The following is a 20,908-nucleotide window of genomic DNA, read 5'->3' on the forward strand; positions in this document are numbered from 1 at the left end:
ACCCCCCAAACCCCGCCGCCCCCCCCCCCGCCGCCATGCTCATCAAAGAGTACCACATCCTGCTGCCCATGAGCCTGGAGGAGTACCAGGTGGCCCAGCTCTACATGATCCAGGTGGGGCAGCGCCCGCGGGGGCTGAGCTGGGGGTGCAGGGAGCTGTGGGGCTGAGCTGGGGGTGCAGGGAGCTGTGGGGCTGAGCTGGGGGTGCAGGGGGCGTGGGGATGAGCTGGGGGTGCAGGGGGCTGTGGGGCTGAGCTGGGGGTGCGGGGGGCTGTGGGGCTGAGCTGGGGTGCAGGGAGCTGTGGGACAGGGATCTGTGGGGCAGAGCTTGAAGCAGGGGGTGCAGGGATCTGTGGGGCTGAGCATCATGGGGGTGCAGGGATCTGTGGGGCAGAGCTTGGAGCAAGGGGGGTGCAGGGATTTGTGGGGCTGGAGCAGTGGGTGCAAGGATCTGTGGAGCAGAGCTTGAAGCGGGGTGCAGGGAGGTGTGGGGCTGAGCATAGGGGTGCAGGGAGCTGTGGGGCTGAGCTGAGGGGTACAGAGATCTGTGGGGCTAAGCATGGGGAGCTGAGGGTGCAAGAGGCTATGGGGCTGAACATGGGGAGCTGAGGGTGCAGGGGCCTGTGGGCTGAGCATGAGATTTGGGGGTTGCAGGGAGCTGTGGGGCTGAGCTGTGGAGCTGAGCATGGGGTGTGGGGGGTACAGGGAGCTCTGGGGCTGAGCTGTGGGGGTGCAAGGGGGCTCTGGGGCTGAGCACGGAGAGCTGAGGGTGTAGGGGGCTCTCAGGATTTAGCTGAGGGGTACAGAGATCTGTGAGGCTGAGCATCGGGGTGCAGGAGTCTGTGGGGCTGAGCATGGGGAGCTGGGGGTGCAGGGGGTACAGAGATCTGTGGGGTTGAGCATGGGGAGCTGGGGGTGCAGAGATCTATGGGGCTGAGCGTGGGGAGCTGGGGGTGCAGAGATCTATGGGGCTGAGCGTGGGGAGCTGGGGGTGCAGAGATCTGTGGGGCTGAGCGTGGGGAGCTGGGGGTGCAGAGATCTATGGGGCTGAGCGTGGGGAGCTGGGGGTGCAGGGATCTGTGGGGCTGAGCGTGGGGAGCTGGGGGTGCAGAGATCTATGGGGCTGAGCGTGGGGAGCTGGGGGTGCAGAGATCTGTGGGGCTGAGCGTGGGGAGCTGGGGGGTGCAGCTATCTATGGGGCTGAGCGTGGGGAGCTGGGGGTGCAGGGAGCTGTGGGGCTGAGGATGCCCCCAGGGCTTTGGCAGGGGTGTCGCTGAGGGTGGTTGGGTTTGAGGACATGGAGCCGAGCAGGGGGCGTTCCAGGAGCATCTGTGGGATCTGGGGGTGCCTGGGTTCACCCAGCGGCTCTTCCCACAGAAGAAGAGCCGGGAAGAGTCAAGCGGCGAGGGCAGCGGGGTGGAGATCCTGGCCAACCGGCCCTACAGCGACGGCCCCGGCGGCAGCGGCCAGTACACCCACAAGATCTACCATGTCGGCTCCCACATCCCCAGCTGGTTTCGGGCGCTGCTCCCCAAAGCCGCGCTGCAGGTGGAGGAGGAATCCTGGAACGCCTACCCCTACACCCGCACCAGGTGGGACACGGGGTGGGCTGCGGGGCTGACCGTGCCACCAGGCTCATAGAATTTGGGTTGGAAGGGACCTCAAAGATCGTCCAGTTCCAACACCTCCCACTGGATCAGGGGCTCCAAGCCCCATCCAACCTGGCCTTCAGGGATGGGGCAGCCACCACTGCTCTGGGCAACCTGGGCCAGGGCTTCCCCACTCTCACGGTGAAGAAATTCTTCCTTATGTCAAGGCTAAATCTGCTCCTCTTCATTTTACACTCATTTCTCCTTGTCCTATCACTCCAAGCCTTTGTGAACAGTCCCTCTCCAGCTTTCTTGTAGCCCCTTCAGGTTCTGGAAGGTAAGATCTCCTTGGAACCTTCTCTTCATCCTTGTCTCCATGTGTCTCCCAGGTACACCTGCCCCTTTGTGGAGAAGTTCTCCATCGAGATTGAGACCTATTACCGTCCGGACGCGGGCCAGCAGACCAACGTCTTCAACCTGAGCTCGGCTGAGAAGAGGCAGAGGATTTTGGGTGCGTAGAGCCACCGCGAGGCTGGCTCGGGGTGCTGGGCAGATCCCCAGGCTGCCGGTGTTCGCCCCCGGGTCTCCCCGCTTCCCTGCTGGCTGCAACACCCTCGGCTTTGCTCTCCCTCGCGTTTTGGGGATAACGATAGGGGGAGCCTGGCAGGGGGAGGCACCTGTGTCATAGAATCAGAGATTCACTTGGTTGGAAAAGACCTTTGAGATCATCAAGCCCAACCGTCCCCGTCCACTACTAAACCATCCCTGAGCACCTCATCTACCCGTCTTTTAAACCCCTCCAGGGATGGGGACTCCACCACCGCCCTGGGCGGTCTCTGCCGGTGCTTGAGGACCTTTTAGATGAAGAAATGTTTCCTAATGCTCAGTGTGAACCTGTCCTGGTGCACCTTGAGGCCATTCCTCCTATCCTATCACCTATTCCTTGGGAGAAGAGACCAGCTCTGAGCTCTCTGCCCAGAGGCCACATGGAGGAAGTTTTGGTGGACAGTTTCATCCTCTGCCTTCATCCCTTGACTATATTTATTTGCAGCCCTCCCTTTCCTGATCCCAGCCCGCTTCTGTCTCCTTCCACATCCCAAGCCCTGTCCCGCTCCATCTGACCCGGCTTTGCTGTCCCGGTTCCTTCTCCTGGGAACTTAGACCGGGCTCCCGCAGGGCATTTTGGATCAGCTGGAGGAGGGGAAGCTGGAAGAGCTTGTCCCCATTTTCCCACCCCTTGTCCTGCTTCCCCTGCTCCCCGGGGCTTCGCTCCAGATGGCTCTCGGGCTCCGAGCCCTTCCACACCGTGCCGGGGGATGACAGGCAGAGCCCAGGAAGCCCGGGCTGGGATCCCTCCCTCGCTGGCGGCTTTGGCCCCGGCACCGCAGCCTCTTTTTCCCCGGCGTTGTCGTTTTAGGTGCTGGAGCGCCGAGCGTGACGCGCTGCCTCTTAAAATGGAGGCCTAAAATAGGCACTCGGAGGAAATGATTCATCTGACCTATTTCTCGCGTTGGCTCTTGCGGAATCGGGGATGTTCGGCCTGGATGCCGGCGCCTTGGGCTGATGGGGGGGGTGCAAATTCTGCTCTTGGCCCACCAGGCAGCCTGGGTGGATCCCCGGGGAGCGGGACTTGGGGTGGGATCGGCTCTGACATGGTCCCTGCTGGGATTTTCTTTGCCAGTTCTCGCTGTCATCCCGGTGTCCGGTAGCGCTGACGGATTTAAACCCCGTCTTGTGTTTCAAAGGGTGGTGAGATAACGTGATCGGGGTGACCCGCGGGGATAACGGCCTCCTGGCCAAGTTTCTCGCAGCGGTCAAAGCAAAAGGGCCTGCTGGTCATCGCTGACGCTGCCAGGAGCTGCTTGCAGGTCCTGTCCTGGCTCCTCGTGAGCTGCTCAGCCGTCCCATCAGGTCCCAATTTAAGGCTTCGTGGTCCCTTCGCCACCGTGGCCGTGCCGTGTGCCGCGCCTCGCTGGTGCTTTTGTGGGATTGAGGCATCTCTAGCGTCCGTGGAGCTGCTCTACCCTTCGTACAGGGATAATCGGAGAGGACGCAAGGCTGTGCTTTGGGATCCCCGCCCCGTGCCAGCTCTGGGATGTCCTTTCAACCTCTCTCGCCGTGTGATTTAGACACCAGGGCTGCTTTCCCACCGCGTGGTGTTGTTTTGCAGGCTGGGGAGCTTTGGAAGGCTTTGTGTTTCAGCTCCTTGCCCCGGGAAAAGCCCTGCTTCATAGCGCCTGCCCTGCAGCTCTCGTTTGCTTTCTGAGTCATCAAAGTTCTTTCCCCCCCTTTTTTTGTGGCTTGAGCTGGAGGAAGATGCCAGAAGGCACCTCAGGGGCGTCAGTGGGGAAGAGGCGTGTGGGATGGCACGCTGGGAAGGTCCTGGGGGCCAGCGGGGAGCCCTGGTGCCCCCTCAGGGCCCCCCAAAACCCATCTGGAGGGAGCTGGTCTGGAGACAGGGCTGGAGCAACCCAACTGGAGGAGACTTTGTGTGGGATTGGACCTGAGCAGCCCCCCAAGGGCTGTTGGGTCATGTTTTCCTGGGTGCCATCCGTGAGCCCCGCTCCCTTCTGGGGAGCCCATCCTGATTTGGAGAGAAGGCAGCGTTGCCATCGCATCCTCCGACTCAATGTGGTTTTGCTGAGCCCCCTGCCCCATTTCTGGGGGCTCTTTGGGTCTGGGGGTGCTTCTGGTGGGGCTCCGCACTACGCTGAGCTGCTCCATCCATCTCTCCTCACCCCCTACATCCCCCGGGGTCGCCGGGGCCGCTCTCCCAGCTGCCAAATCTCCTGGCTAATGCGCGTATGTGTGTCAGCCCTGGCTCTTCGCACGCTTCGCCGCCTCCACGCCTCCCCCAGCGCCTCTCGCAGCCGCGTTGTGCGTCCCACAAGGCGCTGGATCAGGCCCCCGTGCGAGGGACAGGACCCTCTCTGGTGCACCCTTTGTCGTTAGATCCGCAGGGTGGAGAGCGTTTGCTGCTGCCTGGTGGCACATGGGATTAATTTGACAAGTACCCACTCTAATTTTTGTTTCTTTTTCCTCACTTTTTCAATCCAAGGGGGCTCCCACCCTCCTGTGTCCCCTCGCTGAGTCCTGCGAGGGAGTCAGCGCTCTTCTCCCCACAGATACCATCGATATTGTGCGTGACCCCATCTCCCCCGGGGAATACAAGCCCGAGGAGGACCCCAAGCTCTACCGCTCGGTCAAGACGGGCCGGGGCCCGCTGGGAGATGACTGGTTGGAGGCGGCCGCCGGCGGGCCCCTGATGTGCGCCTACAAGCTCTGCAAGGTGGAGTTTCGCTACTGGGGGATGCAGTCCAAAATCGAGCAGTTTATCCATGATGTGGGTGAGTGTGGTGATCCTTCAACCGACACCGTTTTGGGGAGCGCCAGAGCCATAGAGTCGTAGAATCACCAGGTTGGAAAAGACCCATTGGGTCATCGAGTCCAACCATTCCCATCAATCACTAACCCATGTCCCTCAGCACCTCGTCCACCCGGCCCTTAAACCCCTCCAGGGAAGGGGACTCAACCCCCTCCCTGGGCAGCCTCGGACACTGCCCAATCACCCTTTCCAGGAAATATTTTTCCCTGCTGTCCAGCCTGACCCTCCCCTGGTGGAGCTTGAGGCCATTCCCTCTCATCCTGTCCCCTGTCCCTTGGGAGAAGAGCCCAGCTCCCTCCTCTCCACAACCTCCTCTCAGGGAGTTGCAGAGAGCAATGAGGTCTCCCCTCAGCCTCCTCTTCTCCAGGCTGAACCCCCCCAGCTCTCTCAGCCGCTCCTCTTCTTCTCCAGCCCCTTCCCCAGCTCCGTTCTCTTCTCTGCACTCGCTCCAGAGCCTCAACGTCCTTCTGGTGGGGAGGGGCCCAGCACTGACCCCAGGATTCGAGGAGCGCTCTCCCCAGGGCCGAGGCCAGAGGGAGAAGAACCTCCCTGGCCCTGCTGGCCACGCCGTGTCTGATTCAAGCCAAGATGCCCTTGGCCTTCTTGGCCCCCTGGGCCCCTGCTGGCTCCTGTTCAACCAACCCCCCCAGGTCCTTCTCCTCCAGGCAGTTTCCAGCCAGCCTTCTCCTAGGCTGGAGCTGCTCAGGGTTGTTGTTCCCCAAGTGCAGGGCCTGGCGTTTGGCCCATGCCGGGCTCTCTCCCCGCTCCTCTCTTGCCGTCGCAGGTTTGCGGAAGGTGATGCTGCGCGCCCATCGGCAGGCCTGGTGCTGGCAGGACGAATGGACGGACCTGACGATGGAGGACATCCGGCAGCTGGAGGAGGAGACGGCACGGATGCTGGCGCAGAAGATGGCCAAGTGTGGTGACACCGAGGAGCCTCCCACCCCCGGGCCCAGCCCCGAGGGGCGGCCGGAGCCAGGGGACGCCAGCGGGCAGGAGGGGACCGAGGTCCAAGGAGGGGCTGATGCCTCCCCTGATGACACCTTTGCCAAGCAGTGGTCCTCGTCTTCACGGTCCTCCTACTCTTCCCAGCATGGAGGTGAGAGACCAGGTCCTGCATGCGTGGGATGGAGACCCCCTGGTTGCTGCTGTTCTCCAAAGGTGGCCCTGGGTCTCCTGGTGGGGAGGTTGGATGCCGAAGAGGTGGCCCTGGGTCTCCTGGTGGGGAGTTTGGGTTCCCCCAGAGGTGGCCCTGGGTCTCCTAGTGGGGAGTTTGGATGCCCAAGAGGTGGCCCTGGGTCTCCTGGTGGACAGGTTGGATGTCCCTGAGGTGGCCCTGGATCTCCTAGTGGGGAGTTTGGATGTCCCCGAAGGGGCTCTGGGTCACCCTGTGGGGAGTTTGTGTTCTTCCAGGATGGCCCTGGGTCTCCTGGTGTGGAGTTTGGGTGCAGGAGCCAGGTCTCGCTGTTGGGGGGTCTCTGGGTGCTGACCCCGCACTGGTGGCAGGGGGGGTGTCTCCTCAGAGCCTGTCTGAGTGGCGGATTCAGAACATAGCCCGCGACTCCGAGAACAGTTCCGAAGAGGAATTTTTCGATGCCCACGGTACGGCTTGGCAGCCCCGTAGCTCAGCGTTTTGGTGACGGGGACCAGCTCGAGGCGAGCTGGATGTGACCCTTGAGGGGGGAACCTGGTGGGCTCCCCACCCACGGTCCCCTCCCTGGCACCGCAGAGGACCTGTCCGACAGCGACGACGTCTTTGCGAAGGAGATGACCAAGTGGAGCTCCAATGACTTCTTGGACACGCTGGAGCGGCCGACGGAGCTGGATGAAGCTCTGGGTGAGTGGCAGGAGACCCCAAACCCCGGTGTGGGGGTCCCGGGAGGGATGATACCCCGGCCAGGCTCACCGGGGCCGTGTGCTCACAGGGGACGCGGCCAGCGCTGCCAAGGTGGATGGTGAAGGACTGGGAGCGTCTGCGTTTCCCGAGGTGCGTGGCCCGCTCGTCCCGTCCCTCGTTCTGCGGTCGCGGCGCGGGGGCCGACGGCAGCGCTCTCCTTCCCGCAGGGCAGCTCGGTGGACAGCGCGGCGCAGGCGTGCCGGATCCACGTCCTCTTCCTCATCCTCCACAGCGGCAACATCTTGGATCAGGGAGTGGGCGAGCCGGGCTCCAAGCAGGCCGACGTACAGACGCTGGCGGCCACCTTCGACGCCGTCACCCGCGTCCACTTCCCCGAGGCGCTGGGGCACGTGGCGCTGCGCCTGGTGCCCTGCCCGCCCATCTGCGCCGCTGCCTACGCCCTCGTCTCCAAGTATGGACGCCGTGGGGCTTGGAGGGGGCTGTCCCCCTTGGAAAAAAAACATCCCAGAGCTGTGGGAGGGGAGCAGAGAGGTGGTGGGCTCGGAGAGGGGACTTTCCTCCTCCTGGTGGAGCATCCAGGACAAGCGACGCGATGGGATAGGGGTGGGATGGAGGTAACTCTTGGTGCAGCATCCGAGCGTTGCGCGGTGGGGTGGGGACGTGGGGACCACCCCGGTTCATCCTCTGTGTTCCCTTCCCAGGCTCAGCCCCTACAGCCACGACAGGGACAGCCTGTCGAGCAGCCAGGACCACATCCCGCTGGCAGCCCTCCCGCTGCTGGCCACCTCCTCGGCGAGCTACCAGCACGCCGTGGGCTTCGTCATCGCCCGCGCCAACCAGGCCTACAGCGCCTTCGTGCGCACCGGGGAGGGAGCCGGCTTCTGCGGCCAGGTGAGAGGGGATTTGGGCTGGATATAAGGAAGAAATGGGTTCCTGTGAGGGTGGGGAGGCCCTGGCCCAGGCTGCCTAGAGAAGCAGTGGATGCCCTACCCCTGGAAGCATTCAAAGTCCAGTTGGATGGGGCTCTGAGCAACCTGATCTGGTTAAAGTTGTTCCTGCCTCTGCCGGGGGGTTGGACTGAATGATTTGTACAAGTCCCTTCCAACCCAAACCAATCCATAATTCTGTGATCTGGGGGAGGCTTCACTTCGGGCTCCACTGAATCATAGAATCACAGAATCACCAGGTTGGAAAAGACCCACTGGATCGTTGAGTCCAACCATTCCCATCAATCACTGACCCATGTCCCTCAGCACCTCGTCCACCCGGCCCTTAAACCCCTCCAGGGAAGGGGACTCAACCCCCTCCCTGGGCAGCCTCGGACACTGCCCAATCACCCTTTCCAGGAAATATTTTTTTCCTGCCGTCCAGCCTGAGCCTCCCCTGGTGGAGCTTGAGGCCATTCCCTCTCGTCCTGTCCCCTGTCCCTTGGGAGAAGAGCCCAGCTCCCTCCTCTCCACAACCTCCTCTCAGGGAGTTGCAGAGAGCAATGAGGTCTCCCCTCAGCCTCCTCTTCTCCAGGCTGAACCCCCCCAGCTCTCTCAGCCGCTCCTCTTCTTCTCCAGCCCCTTCCCCAGCTCCGTTCTCTTCTCTGCACTCGCTCCAGAGCCTCAACATCCTTCTTGTGGGGAGGGGCCCAGCACTGACCCCAGGATTCGAGGAGCGCTCTCCCCAGGGCCGAGGCCAGAGGGAGAAGAACCTCCCTGGCCCTGCTGGCCACGCCGGGTCTGATCCAAGCCCAGATGCCCTTGGCCTTCTTGGCCCCCTGGGCCCCTGCTGGCTCCTGTTCAACCAACCCCCCCAGGTCCTTCTCCTCCAGGCAGTTTCCAGCCAGCCTTCTCCTAGGCTGGAGCTGCTCAGGGTTGTTGTGCCCCAAGTGCAGGACCCGCCATTTGGCCTCGTTGAACCTCCTGCCGTTGGTCTCAGCCCATGGTTCCAGCCTGTTCAGATCCCTTTGGACCTTCCAGCAGACCCACGCTCCCACCCAGCTTAGTGTCATCTGTGAACTTGTTCAGGGGCTGCTTTGTCGCGGTGCAGAGGGCTTGGAGGCTCTGTCCTTCCTCACCTTTGTCACCGGCATGTGCCGTTCGCAGGTTGTGCTGCTGGGGGACTGCGTGGGCGGCATCCTGGGCTTCGACGCGCTCTGCCAGAGCCGGGCGGGCTCCGGTGGCAGCCGTGGCAGCAGCCGCCGTGGCAGCCTGGTGAGTTGCTGGTCCCCCCATCTCCAGTTTGGGGTTTGGGAAGGGTGGGAATGGGGTTTGTGCCCTTGGATGCTGGCTAAAGAGGGCGTGGGTGTTTGCTGCTTCTCCCTTCACAGAGCACAGAGCCCATCTCCCCCGAGCTGTGCGGCGCCAGGGATCCGCTGGCCGATGGAGCAGACGGAGCAGCAGGAGCCAGCTCCGAGCCGGGGACGCAGCCGCCCTGCCGGGAGCAGGGGGAGAGCCACCAGCACAGCTCCTCGTGCAGGTGAGAGCCAGGGGAACGGTCGGCAGCGCTGGGGCCTGTCCCTGGGGGAAGCCTGGTCATCTCCCAAATAATTTTGTGCTTTATGGAAAGGAAGAACTTCCCATCTGCACCAGGCTGGGAAGGAGCGTTGCATGGGGGCTGCCTGCCCTGGGGCTTCTTGCTGGAGCTCCCCTGCTTCTTCCAGCGGCTCCTCCGGGCTAACGGGGCCGTTCTGGGCACAGCTTTGTCCCTGTTGTGGTGGGAGCGGGATGGTTCCGTCCTTCCCCACGCCCACTGGCGCTGCTGTCCCAGCCTGCAGGCCAGCGAGGTCCCGCTGGAGGCAGAGGCACTGCGGAGCGGCACCGCGGCGCTGGACGGGCTGGAGGGCACCAGCACCCGCCTCGATTTTAAGGTATCCAGCTTCTTCCTCTTTGGCTCCCCGCTGGGGCTGGTGCTCGCGCTGCGCAAGACCGTCATGCCCACTCTGGATGGTGAGGACCCCTGCCAGCCGCCGTGCCAGCCCCCAACCCTCCCTTAGAATATAGAATCACAGAATCACCAGGTTGGAAGAGACCCACCGGTTCATCGAGTCCAACCATTCCCATCAATCACTAACCCATGTCCCTCAGCACCTCGGCCACCCGGCCCTTAAACCCCTCCAGGGAAGGGGACTCAACCCCCTCCCTGGGCAGCCTCGGACACTGCCCAATCACCCTTTCCTTGAAATATTTTTTCCTGCCGTCCAGCCTGAGCCTCCCCTGGTGGAGCTTGAGGCCATTCCCTCTCGTCCTGTCCCCTGTCCCTTGGGAGAAGAGCCCAGCTCCCTCCTCTCCACAACCTCCTCTCAGGGAGTTGCAGAGAGCAATGAGGTCTCCCCTCAGCCTCCTCTTCTCCAGGCTGAACCCCCCCAGCTCTCTCAGCCGCTCCTCTTCTTCTCCAGCCCCTTCCCCAGCTCCGTTCTCTTCTCTGCACTCGCTCCAGAGCCTCAACATCCTTCTTGTGGGGAGGGGCCCAGCACTGACCCCAGGATTCGAGGAGCGCTCTCCCCAGGGCCGAGGCCAGAGGGAGAAGAACCTCCCTGGCCCTGCTGGCCACGCCGGGTCTGATCCAAGCCCAGATGCCCTTGGCCTTCTTGGCCCCCTGGGCCCCTGCTGGCTCCTGTTCAACCAACCCCCCCAGGTCCCTCTCCTCCAGGCAGTTTCCAGCCAGCCTTCTCCTAGGCTGGAGCTGCTCAGGGTTGTTGTGCCCCAAGTGTCCGCAGCCTACAAGTCCTTATGACCTTCTCCCTGCATCCCACAAGGATCCTTGCTGTCACCAGCACCCTGGGTTTGCGTCCCCAGCCATTCCTCTCCCCGGGTCCTGCTTTCTCCATGCCGGGTGCTGAGCTCCTGGCCGCACTGCCCTGTGTGTGTTGGACCCTCGTGCTCTGTCCTTGCTGTGGGACAGCCCCAACTCGCCCCTCTCTGCCGCAGTGGCCCAGCTGCGTCCCGCCTGCGAGCAGATCTACAACCTCTTCCACGCGGCCGATCCCTGCGCCTCTCGCCTGGAGCCCCTCTTGGCCAAAGCCTTCCACGCCGTCCCACCGCTCAGCGTGCCCCGCTACCAGAAATACCCGCTGGGGGATGGCACCTCCTCCCTGCTGGGTGAGTGACTCCCATGCTGGGCTGATTCCAGGTGTCCTGGGGTGCGTTTGGGGATTTGGCTTTGCTCTGGGGTACCCAGAGCACCCACGGCACTGCTGGAGCCTGGTTCAGGGGAGGAGAAAGTGAGGTGCAAGCCCTACACGAGCACAGGGAGGACATGGAGCTGGTGGAGCGAGTGCAGAGGAGGCCACGGGGATGGTCTGAGGGCTGGAGAACCTCCTGTATGAGGCCAGGCTGAGAGAGGTGGCGTTGGAGAAGAGAAGGCTGTGGGGAGACCTTAGAGCAGCTTCCAGGACTGAAAGGGGCTCCAGGAAAGCTGGGGAGGGGCTCTGGATGAAGAAGTGCAGGGATATAGGACAAGGGGGAACAGTTTGGAGCTTCAAAAGGGGAGATTGAGGTGAGATCTTGGGGAGAAATATTTTGCTGTGAGGGTGAGGAGTCCCAGGTTGCCCAGAGCAGGGGTGGCTGCCCCATCCCTGGAGGTGTTGAAGGCCAAAGTTGGATGGGGCTTGGAGCCGCTGATCCAGTGGGAGGTGTCCCTGCCCATGGCAGGAGGTGGGATTGGATGGACTTTGAGCTCCTTTCCAGCCCAAACCTTTCTACAATTCTATGTTTCTAAGCCCACCCTTGTAGGGCTCTACTGGAGGGGGATCTCAGGGTGGTTGATGTCCAGAGGAGGGACCTAGGTGGCCTCACTCATCTCTCTCCGCAGCGGAGGCCCTGCAGACGCACTCTGCCCTGTTCCTTCCCGAGGTGGACGTGGCCGCTCCCCCTACTCCCACCAGCAACTTCGGGGGCTTCTGGAGGGGCAGCGAGCTGGGAGAGCCCCCCACTCCCGCCAGCACCAGTGAAGTCGTCAAGAGTAAGCGCCATCCCATCCCATGCCGACCCCTCGGGTTGCGCAACGGCGGATAAGGTCAGGAAACGGATTCATTCCAGCTCTCCCCACAGTTCTGGAGCGCTGGTGGGGCCCGAAACGCATCGACTACTCGCTGTACTGCCCCGATGCCCTGACCGCCTTCCCCACCATCACCCTGCCCCATCTCTTCCACGCCAGCTACTGGGAATCTTCGGACGTGGTGGCCTTCATCCTGCGCCAGGTAGGGCGGGCACAGCAGGGCGGGCAGCGCGGCTCGCCGGGGCCGCTGGAAGCTGAGGGGGAGCTGTGCTGCTCGGCAGGTGATGGAGAAGGAGGGTCCGCAGCCAGCGGAGAGCGAGGAGAGCTCGATCTACAGCCCCGTTTTCCCCCGGGAGAAGTGGCAGCGCAAACGAACCCAAGTGAAGATCCGGGTAGGTGCCCTGGGGCCAGCAGGAGCCCAACCAACTCTTTGCTCCAGCTGTCCCTGGGTGCCCAGGCAGGTTCCTGTTTGCCGCGATGGTTCTGCAGCCTGGCAGGGCCACCGGGCCACCTCGGGAGCTCCCTTGAGTGCCACCCACAGACCCAGCACAGGGTTCTGAGCCCCCCGTGTCCCCGCAGAACATGACACCCAACCACCGGGCCTGCGATGTGATCATCTGCGAGGGCAAAGCTCAGGTCCTCAGCGGGCGCTTCATGTACGGACCCCTGGACGTGGTGACGCTGACGGGGGAGAAGGTACCGCTGGGCTCCGTGTGCTGCCAAGACCCCATCAAACAGGGTGGGGCGTCCAGGAGCGAGCACAGGGCTGGTGTTGCCCACAGCAGGGGATGTGGTGAACAGGATCCTTGTGGGATGCAGGGAGAAGGTCGTAAGGGCTTGTAGGCTGGGGACACTTGGGGCACAACAACCCTGAGCAGCTCCAGACTAGGAGAAGGCTGGCTGGAAACTGCCTGGAGGAGAAGGACCTGGGGGGGTTGGTTGGTCCCCTTCCCTGGAGGGGTTTAAGGGCCGGGTGGCCGAGGTGCTGAGGGACATGGGTTAGTTATTGATGGGAATGGTTGGACTCGATGATCCGGTGGGTCTCTTCCAACCTGGTTATTCTATGGTTCTGTGACACAGCAGGATCTGGAGGTTCAGTCCTTGTTTATCCCTCCCAGGTGGACATTTACATCATGACGCAGCCGCTGTCGGGGAAGTGGCTGCACCACGGCACCGAGCTGACGAACAGCAGCGGGCGCCTGACCTTCACCATCCCTCCAGAAAAGGCTCTGGCCATCGGCATCTACCCTGTGCGCATGGTGGTCAGGTGAGATAGGGGTGTGTGGTGCCATCCTGGTTCCTCCTCCAGCCCTTTTGGAAGAGCCTCCTCCAAGTCTCCCTGCTCTCAGGCTGCCCAGGGAGGGGGTTGAGTCCCCTTCCCTGGAGGGGTTTAAGGGCCGGGTGGACGAGGTGCTGAGGGACATGGGTTAGTGATTGATGGGGATGGTTGGACTCAGTGATCCAGTGGGTCTCTTCCAACCTGGTGATTCTCTGATTCTCTCCCATTCCAGGGGGGATCACACCTATGCCGAGGCGTACCTGACCGTGGTGGCTCGAGGCACCGAGTCAGTCGTGTTCAGCATCGATGGCTCCTTCACTGCCAGCGTCTCCATCATGGGCGGCGACCCCAAAGTGCGGGCGGGGGCGGTCGACGTTGTACGGTAGGTGCTCTTCTCATGGCGAGGATAACCCGACTGGGGACATTGGAGCAAGCTACCCACCCAGGGATGAGCTGGGAGATCTGCCACTCCCTCACCTGGTGTTTTCAGTGTCTCTGTGCTGCTGCAGAAACGTGGTCTTGCTCCCAGTTTTGCTCCTGAAGCATCCTGTGAAACCACTCAGCTCTACCTTGCTAAAATCATAGAATCATTCAGGTTGGAAAAGCCCTCTAAGCTCATCCAGTCCAACCGTGCCTACTAAACTGTGTCCCCAAGTGCCACATCTACACCTTTTGAAGCCTTCCAGGGATGGAGGCTCCACTGCATCCCTGTGGGGAGGAGGTTTTGGAGGCAGCATGTGTGATTGGGCAGTGTCCGAGGCTGCCCAGGGAGGGGGTTGAGTCCCCTTCCCTGGAGGGGTTTAAGGGCCGGGTGGCCGAGGTGCTGAGGGACATGGGTTAGTGATTGATGGGAATGGTTGGACTCGATGATCCAGTGGGTCTTTTCCAACCTGATGATTCTCTGATTCTAGGCACTGGCAGGACTTGGGCTACATGATCATTTATGTGACGGGACGCCCCGACATACAGAAACATCGCGTGGTGGCCTGGCTCTCCCAGCACAACTTCCCCCACGGTGCCGTCTCCTTCTGCGACGGGCTCACCCACGACCCCCTGCGCCAGAAAGCTGCCTTCCTCCAGAGCCTGCTCACCGAGGTGGGGACAGGAACATGGTGTTGGGGTCAGTTCTGGGCCCCTCCCCACCAGAAGGATGTTGAGGCTCTGGAGCGAGTGCAGAGAAGAGAACGGAGCTGGGGAAGGGGCTGGAGAAGAAGAGGAGCAGCTGAGAGAGCTGGGGGGGTTCAGCCTGGAGAAGAGGAGGCTGAGGGGAGACCTCATTGCTCTCTGCAACTCCCTGAGAGGAGGTTGTGGAGAGGAGGGAGCTGGGCTCTTCTCCCAAGGGACAGGGGACAGGACGAGAGGGAATGGCCTCAAGCTCCGCCAGGGGAGGCTCAGGCTGGACAGCAGGAAAAAATCTTTCCTGGAAAGGGTGATTGGGCAGTGTCCGAGGCTGCCCAGGGAGGGGGTTGAGTCCCCTTCCCTGGAGGGGTTTAAGGGCCGGGTGGCCGAGGTGCTGAGGGACATGGGTTAGTGATTGATGGGAATGGTTGGACTCAATGATCCAGTGGGTCCTTTCTGTCTGTCCTCACGGGAAGGGTCGCTCCCTGCCCTAACGCTCCTCTCCGTGTGTAGGCCGAGATCACCATTGTCGCCGGCTACGGTTCCACCAAGGACATCTCTGTGTACAGCTCGCTGGGGCTGGCGCCGGCGAACATCTACATCGTGGGTCGAGCCGTCAAGAAGTTTCAGAACCAGTGCCAGGTACGGCCGCAGGGGACAATCCCTGACCCCGCTGGGGCACAGGCAGCACACTCTGGCCGAGGCTGCCGGCTCAGGCTCTCTGTGTGTCCTGCAGTTCCTCTCCGAGGGCTACGCAGCCCACCTGGCGCAGCTGGAAGCCGCGGCCTTGGTCAACTCCCCCAAGGGCCCCCCCCGGCCCGTGCTGGGCAAAGGCACCTACGGCTGCCCGGCTCCCGTCGACTTCCTTCGGAAGCAGAGCCAGCTGCTGCGGTCGCGGGGCTCCAGCCAGGCCGAGCGGGACGCGGGGCCCTCGTCGGCTCCCTCCGGGCTCCCCCGGCCCAAGCCCCGCAGCGTCAGCCTCAAGCTGGAGGGTGAGGAGTGAGGGTGGCGCGGCCGCCGTCTCCCTCCTGTGCTGCGGGAGCGCGTGGGGCTGGAGCCCGCGACCGGGCCCGGAACCGCTAGGAAGGAAGACGAGGGTGGGCTGGGTTCCCTGAGAGCGAGGGGGCGCGGGAGGTGGCGCTCGGAGCCACCCTCAGGGGCAGAGCGAGCCCCTTGGGGCTCCATGTCCCCACTGCTGCCCCCCAGCTCTGCTTCCACCCCATCCCCTTGGTCCTCTAGGGCTGCAGAGCTGCTGCCGGGCAGCGCCAGGGTGATTTCACCCTCTGGGGAGCTGGTTTCCTGCTTGAGGGGCTCGTCTGTCCCTGGGCAGCGTTGGGGGGCCTGCGGCTGCGCCCCAGGGCGAGCGGCACCTCTCTGCTCCCCTCCTATTTATTTCCGTCCGGTGTCGCCCACCACGGGGCAGGCGAAGGGCTGGGATTCCAAAGCGGTTCCTCCGTTCCCTTCGTTTCGTGGCGGTGTTAAATAAATTGTTGTAAAGACGAGGGGCTGGGGCCTGTGTGTCTGCTCCGAGCCCAGCGGCCAGCGAAGGGGGCACCGGGGCTTCCAGCCGCCAGCAAAACCCCGACCCCAGGGATCCTCGGACAATGGGAAGTGGTTTTTAGGTGTGGCAGCTGGGTAATAAGGAATTTAGGACACGTCCCAGCAGGGAAAAGCCACCCTGGGGTGCCTCCCAGCTGCTCTCGCGTCGATGGTTTTCTGCAAGAGGTCTTAGGACAGGGATGGAGGGACCTCATTGCTCTCTGCAACTCCCTGAGAGGAGGTTGTGGAGAGGAGGGAGCTGGGCTCTTCTCCCAAGGGACAGGGGACAGGCCGAGAGGGAATGGCCTCAAGCTCCACCAGGGGAGGGTCAGGCTGGACAGCAGGAAAAAATTTTTCCCGGAAAGGGTGATTGGGCTTCTGGGAGGATCTCCTTTACCTCCTGAGCGATGACACCTGTGCGGAAACAGCAAAGTGGGTCAAGGTGGTGTGGGCAGGGCTCCTGCTGCCACGGCTCTTTCTCTTGTCCCTCTTTTGGGTTGGAAGGGACCTCAAAGCCCACCCTGTTCCACCCCCACAGCCTTCTCTTCTCCAGACTGAGCAACCTCAACTCTCTCCTCGCACAGGAGGTTCTCCAGCCCTCGGATCATCTCCGTGGGCTCCTCTGCACTCGCTTCAACAGCTCCGTGTCCTCCCTGTGCTGAGGATCCAGAACTGGACGCAGGGCTCCAGGTGGGTCTCACCAGAGCAGAGCTTAAGCCATGTGTGGGCAGTGCCATCTTATCCCCCGCTCGCTAAAGAGCGAGTTTCCTTAGAGACCTAAACTCCAGGTGGTGGGAAGCCCTGTCTCCTGTTGAGGCTCTGGAGCGAGTGCAGAGAAGAGAACGGAGCTGGGGAAGGGGCTGGAGAAGAAGAGGAGCGGCTGAGAGAGCTGGGGGGGTTCAGCCTGGAGAAGAGGAGGCTGAGGGGAGACCTCCTTGCTCTCTGCAACTCCCTGAGAGGAGGTTGTGGAGAGGAGGGAGCTGGGCTCTTCTCCCAAGGGACAGGGGACAGGCCGAGAGGGAATGGCCTCAAGCTCCACCAGGGGAGGCTCAGGCTGGACAGCAGGAAAAAATATTTCCTGGCAAGGGTGATTGGGCAGTGTCCGAGGCTGCCCAGGGAGGGGGTTGAGTCCCCTTCCCTGGAGGGGTTTAAGGGCCGGGTGGCCGAGGTGCTGAGGGACATGGGTTAGTGATTGATGGGAATGGTTGGACTTGATGATCCAGTGGGTCTCTTCCAACCTGGTGATTCTATGAACCGTTGTGTAGCTCCTCTGACCCATCCGTGATGTGCTTAAGCAAGACAGGACTGGGTTTTGCAGCAAGTTTTCAAGAGCCAGGGCGTGCCAGGCTCCCTCCTCCCACCCTGCTCCTGCCTGCAGGACCTGTTTTGCCTCCTTTACCTCTAACAGCAACTTTTCCAAGTGACCACGTGCCCGTGACTGGATTTAATCTTGTTTATCTTGGCATAACACGACCAGAGTTTTATACAGGTAGCAGTAACGAGCGGTTATCCTATATAAAATATTTACCACGCTGACGTGACGATGTAGTAAAAGAGGAATCGCCGGCTTGGGATGATGCAGCAGCCTCGAGCAGTGACAGTGCAGGACAGGGCGGGGTAGGAGATGGGGCTGAGGCTTTGCCTGCAACCCCTGCAAACCATAAAACAGCTCGGCTGCCCCAGCCCGATGGAAAATATAAAACCATCAACCGACGACTCAAAGCGCTTGGCAGGGAGCAGCGGGCTTGAGTGCACATCACCCCCCAGCGTCTTTTTTTCCTGGGTGTGATGATGAGAGCCAGGCAAAGAGCTTCCCCTTTGGACTGCGATCGCTACGTGCTGCTTAATACTGCAATTTTTAAGTGCACTGCAGTGTCACCGGGCCGGGGCGAGCGCCTGGGCCCCTTCAAACGACTTCAAATAAGTAAAATTTGTATTAAACATTAATAAACATCGATGAGCATTCCACATGTGGAATATCTAAAAAAAAACCAAAACCTGTTCCGAGAGCGTTGGGCTCTCTACTGCGAGAAGATGCCCTTGAAGCGGATCTTGTCCTCGGCGTCCTTCTCGCGTAGACGCGCTTCCAGGCTCCGCAGCTCCTTGGAGACGACGGGACGCAGCGAGGGGTCGAGGGCCAGCACCTTGGCGAAGTCGGCTTGTGCTTCGGCCACGTTCCACACCGCCGCGTGGGCTTTTCCTCGCTTGAAATAAGCCTTGACGTTGTCTGGAGGAAGGAGAAAACAGCTGGGCTGAGGAGGCTGGGGCCCCCAGGACCCGTTTGCCAGCCACGCTGGCCCAGGGCTCCTTACCCTCATATTTGTTGAGGATGGAGGAGCAGTGGTCCAGCACCTCGTAGTATTCCTCGCACTGTAACTTGCACTGGCAGTAATTTAGCAGCAAGGGTGTGATCTTCTGGTCAAGCTCGATCCAGTCCGGAGAGCCCGGCTGCTCCTGCGGGATGAGACGGAGAAGGAAGAGCGAGGGGATGCTCCTCCTCGCTGGAAGGGGTGTAGGGAGACCTCTGGGCACCCCCGAGAGGGACCAGGGAGCCCCACCTTCATCTGCAGGTTCTTGAGGCAGGCGATGGCATCGTAGTATTTGGAAGCTGCCTCCTGCACCTTGCCCTGCCGGTACAGCTCGTTGCCCTGCTTGTGGATCTGGGGGACGGCCTGGAGCTTCTCCTCATCCGTCATGGCCCACGGGTCCTGCTCGTAGGAGCCGGGAGCCTCCACCTGCCGGCATTCATTACAGAATCATGGAATCGCTTGGTTGGAAAAGACCTTTGAGACCATCGAGTCCCTGTCCACTACTAAACCCTGAGAACTTGGCCTTGTTGAACCTTATCCTGTTGGCCTCAGCAGTGGATCCAGCCTGCCCCGATCCCTCTGCAGAGCCTGGGCCCCTGGATCCAGCCTGCCCGGATCCCTCTGCAGAGCCTGGGCCCCTGGATCCAGCCTGCCCGGATCCCTCTGCAGAGCCTGGGCCCCTGGATCCAGCCTGTCCCGATCCCTCTGCAGAGCCTGGGCCCCTGGATCCAGCCTGCCCCGATCCCTCTGCAGAGCCTGCGCCCCTGGATCCAGCCTGTCCCGATCCCTCTGCAGAGCCTCAACCCATGGATCCAGCCTGCCCGGATCCCTCTTGCTGGTACGAGCAGGTGCCTCACCTTGAGCACTTCGATATCGAAGATGAGGGGCTGGGGATTCTTCTGGAGCTCATCGAGGTCGGGGTAGCCCAGGGAGTAGTGGTCGTGGAGCTGGGCGATGCTGCAGCAGTGCCGCTGCCCCTCCAGAGGGTCCTTCCCCGCCGCGATGTTGCGCAGGCTCTTGGCCACCAGCGGGTAGAGAACCACGTGCTGTGGGGGGAGAGGAGAGGCTGCTGGCAGGGGGTGAGGACTGGGAGGGTCCTGGCCTCGCACCCCGGGGATGGGATGCACGGAGGGGGTTCTGAGTCGGGATGGAACTGGGATGAGGGAACTGGGATGCATGGAGGTGGTTCTGAGTCAGGATGGAACTGGGATGGGGGAACTGGGATGCTCTGGGCATCGCACCCTGGGGCTGGGATGCACTGAGATGGTTCTGAGTCGGGATGGAACTGGGATGGGGAGAACTGGGATGCTCCCAGCCTCGTGACCCAGAGCTGAGATGCACTGAGGTGGTTCTGAGACGAGATGGAACTGGCACGAGGGAACTGGGATGCACTGAGATGGTTCTGAGTCAGGACAGCACTGGGCTGGGGGGAACCGGGATGCTCCCAGCCTCGCGCCCTGGGGCTGGGACGCCCCAGCTGTGCTCTGTGTGGCCCCAAACACCTCACGCCCCCCCGCACCCACCCATTCAGCCACACCCTGCGGGCCCACAAACCCACAAACTCCCACCCTAGAAGGACTCCCCCTCAATCCATGCCCCCAGCCCTGCCCCCACTGCCCTACCTGGGCTCATAGCCCCGCCCCTTATACACAAGCCCCGCCCTCACGCCTCTCTCAACCAATCACCGCACCCCCCGCTTCTCAGGCCACGCCCCCAACAGAAACCACGCCCCCAACAACCACTCTTGCTCACAGACCACGCCCCCTTTCCTCCCCGAGCCAATCACCGCGCCCCTATACGCACAGGCCACGCCCCCAAGCCATTCACCGCATCCCTGTGCTTTAGGCCACGCCCCCTCGCAACATCTGAGCCAATCATCACATCACTGTGTATCAGGCCACGCCCCCTCGAGCCATCCATGTCCCTATGCTCTAGGCCCCGCCCCCTCGCACCCCCGAGCCAATCACCGCATCGCTATGCGCCCAGGCCACGCCCCCTCGCCACCCCGAGCCAATCATCGTGTCCCTAAGCCACAGGCCACGCCCCCTTCCCCCGAGCCAATCACCGCGCCATTCTGCGCCCAGGCCCCGCCCCCTCGCGCCTCCTGAACCAATCCCCGCGCCCCTCGCGCCCCATAAAGCCCCGCCCACCTTAGTGTCGCAGCGGAAGCGCGCCCTCTCTCCGGGCCGCATGGTGCGCAGCGCCGCCTCCCACACCGGCAGCTTGAACTTCTTGCCGGCGATGAGCTCCATGGGTTTCCCCCGCGCGCGGCTGTCGTCCAGCGGCCGCTCCTCATCCCCGCACCGCAGCGTCCGGTAGTGGAACGTGGCCTGAAGCGCGAAGGCCCCGAGGCGTCACCACGGACAACGGGGCAGTGCGCATGCGCGCCTCCTTCGTTTCCCACTCCCCTCACCCCTCCGTCTCCCCCCCCCGCCCCCGGCTCTGACCTTGGTGCCGTCGCGGAAGTCGGGGAGCGGCCCGGTGCCCTCCCGCAGCAGCTCCTTGTGCACGCCGTCCGCCCGCAGCTGCTCCTCCCGCTGCGCCATCGCCCCCGCCGACCCGCTCCGGCCGCCTCCGCCGCCGCCGCTCGGCTCTTTCCGGAGAGGCGCGGCCGCGCCACGGCGCCCCCCGGCGGCACGGAGGCCCCGGCGGCAGCGGCGCCATGAAAGGGGGGGATGGCCATATAAGGAGAAGGGGCGTGGCCAGAGCAGGTGGGGGCGTGGCCTGCGCTGAGCGATAGGTGTGACCATATAGGGTGGGGGCGTGGCCAGCGCCGGCCTAGCCATGACCATATATGGCAAAGGGGCGTGGCCAACCCGACCCAGGCTCCCTCCCGGCCAGCTCC

The 20,908-nt window shown here is 62.6% G+C and overlaps 2 protein-coding genes across 4 annotated transcripts; one reads left to right on the forward strand and one right to left on the reverse strand.

The window, feature by feature from the left end:
* Positions 1 to 15,717, forward strand: PITPNM1 (phosphatidylinositol transfer protein membrane associated 1). 3 transcript variants are annotated; one of them, XM_069857213.1, is made up of 23 exons: positions 1 to 113; positions 1,377 to 1,591; positions 1,978 to 2,099; positions 4,714 to 4,935; positions 5,758 to 6,072; positions 6,480 to 6,575; positions 6,703 to 6,810; positions 6,899 to 6,960; positions 7,038 to 7,282; positions 7,533 to 7,722; positions 8,925 to 9,032; positions 9,149 to 9,297; positions 9,589 to 9,767; positions 10,749 to 10,919; positions 11,632 to 11,781; positions 11,871 to 12,019; positions 12,099 to 12,209; positions 12,397 to 12,513; positions 12,936 to 13,084; positions 13,329 to 13,478; positions 14,008 to 14,191; positions 14,729 to 14,857; positions 14,952 to 15,717. In XM_069857213.1, the coding sequence occupies exons 1-23, from the start codon at positions 36 to 38 to the stop codon at positions 15,216 to 15,218; spliced, it is 3,666 nt and encodes a 1,221-aa protein (XP_069713314.1). In that variant the 5' UTR covers positions 1 to 35; the 3' UTR covers positions 15,219 to 15,717. The 3 variants fall into 3 exon arrangements, with proteins under 3 accessions (XP_069713314.1, XP_069713315.1, XP_069713316.1); XM_069857214.1 differs by lacking the exon at positions 8,925 to 9,032; XM_069857215.1 differs by lacking the exons at positions 14,008 to 14,191; positions 14,729 to 14,857; positions 14,952 to 15,717 and adding an exon at positions 13,587 to 13,837.
* A 1,958-nt stretch (positions 15,718 to 17,675) lies between these two features.
* AIP (aryl hydrocarbon receptor interacting protein) lies at positions 17,676 to 20,676 on the reverse strand. The gene is made up of 6 exons (XM_069857280.1): positions 20,511 to 20,676; positions 20,214 to 20,393; positions 18,921 to 19,109; positions 18,313 to 18,489; positions 18,067 to 18,208; positions 17,676 to 17,981 (listed from the first exon to the last, which is right to left on the reverse strand). Exons 1-6 carry the CDS (start codon positions 20,607 to 20,609, stop codon positions 17,776 to 17,778), a joined length of 993 nt encoding a protein of 330 aa, XP_069713381.1. The 5' UTR covers positions 20,610 to 20,676; the 3' UTR covers positions 17,676 to 17,775.
* Positions 20,677 to 20,908: the final 232 nt, after the last annotated feature.

This window comes from Phaenicophaeus curvirostris, chromosome 5 (genome assembly GCF_032191515.1).
Source record: "Phaenicophaeus curvirostris isolate KB17595 chromosome 5, BPBGC_Pcur_1.0, whole genome shotgun sequence".
Taxonomy (NCBI): Eukaryota; Metazoa; Chordata; class Aves; order Cuculiformes; family Cuculidae; genus Phaenicophaeus; species Phaenicophaeus curvirostris.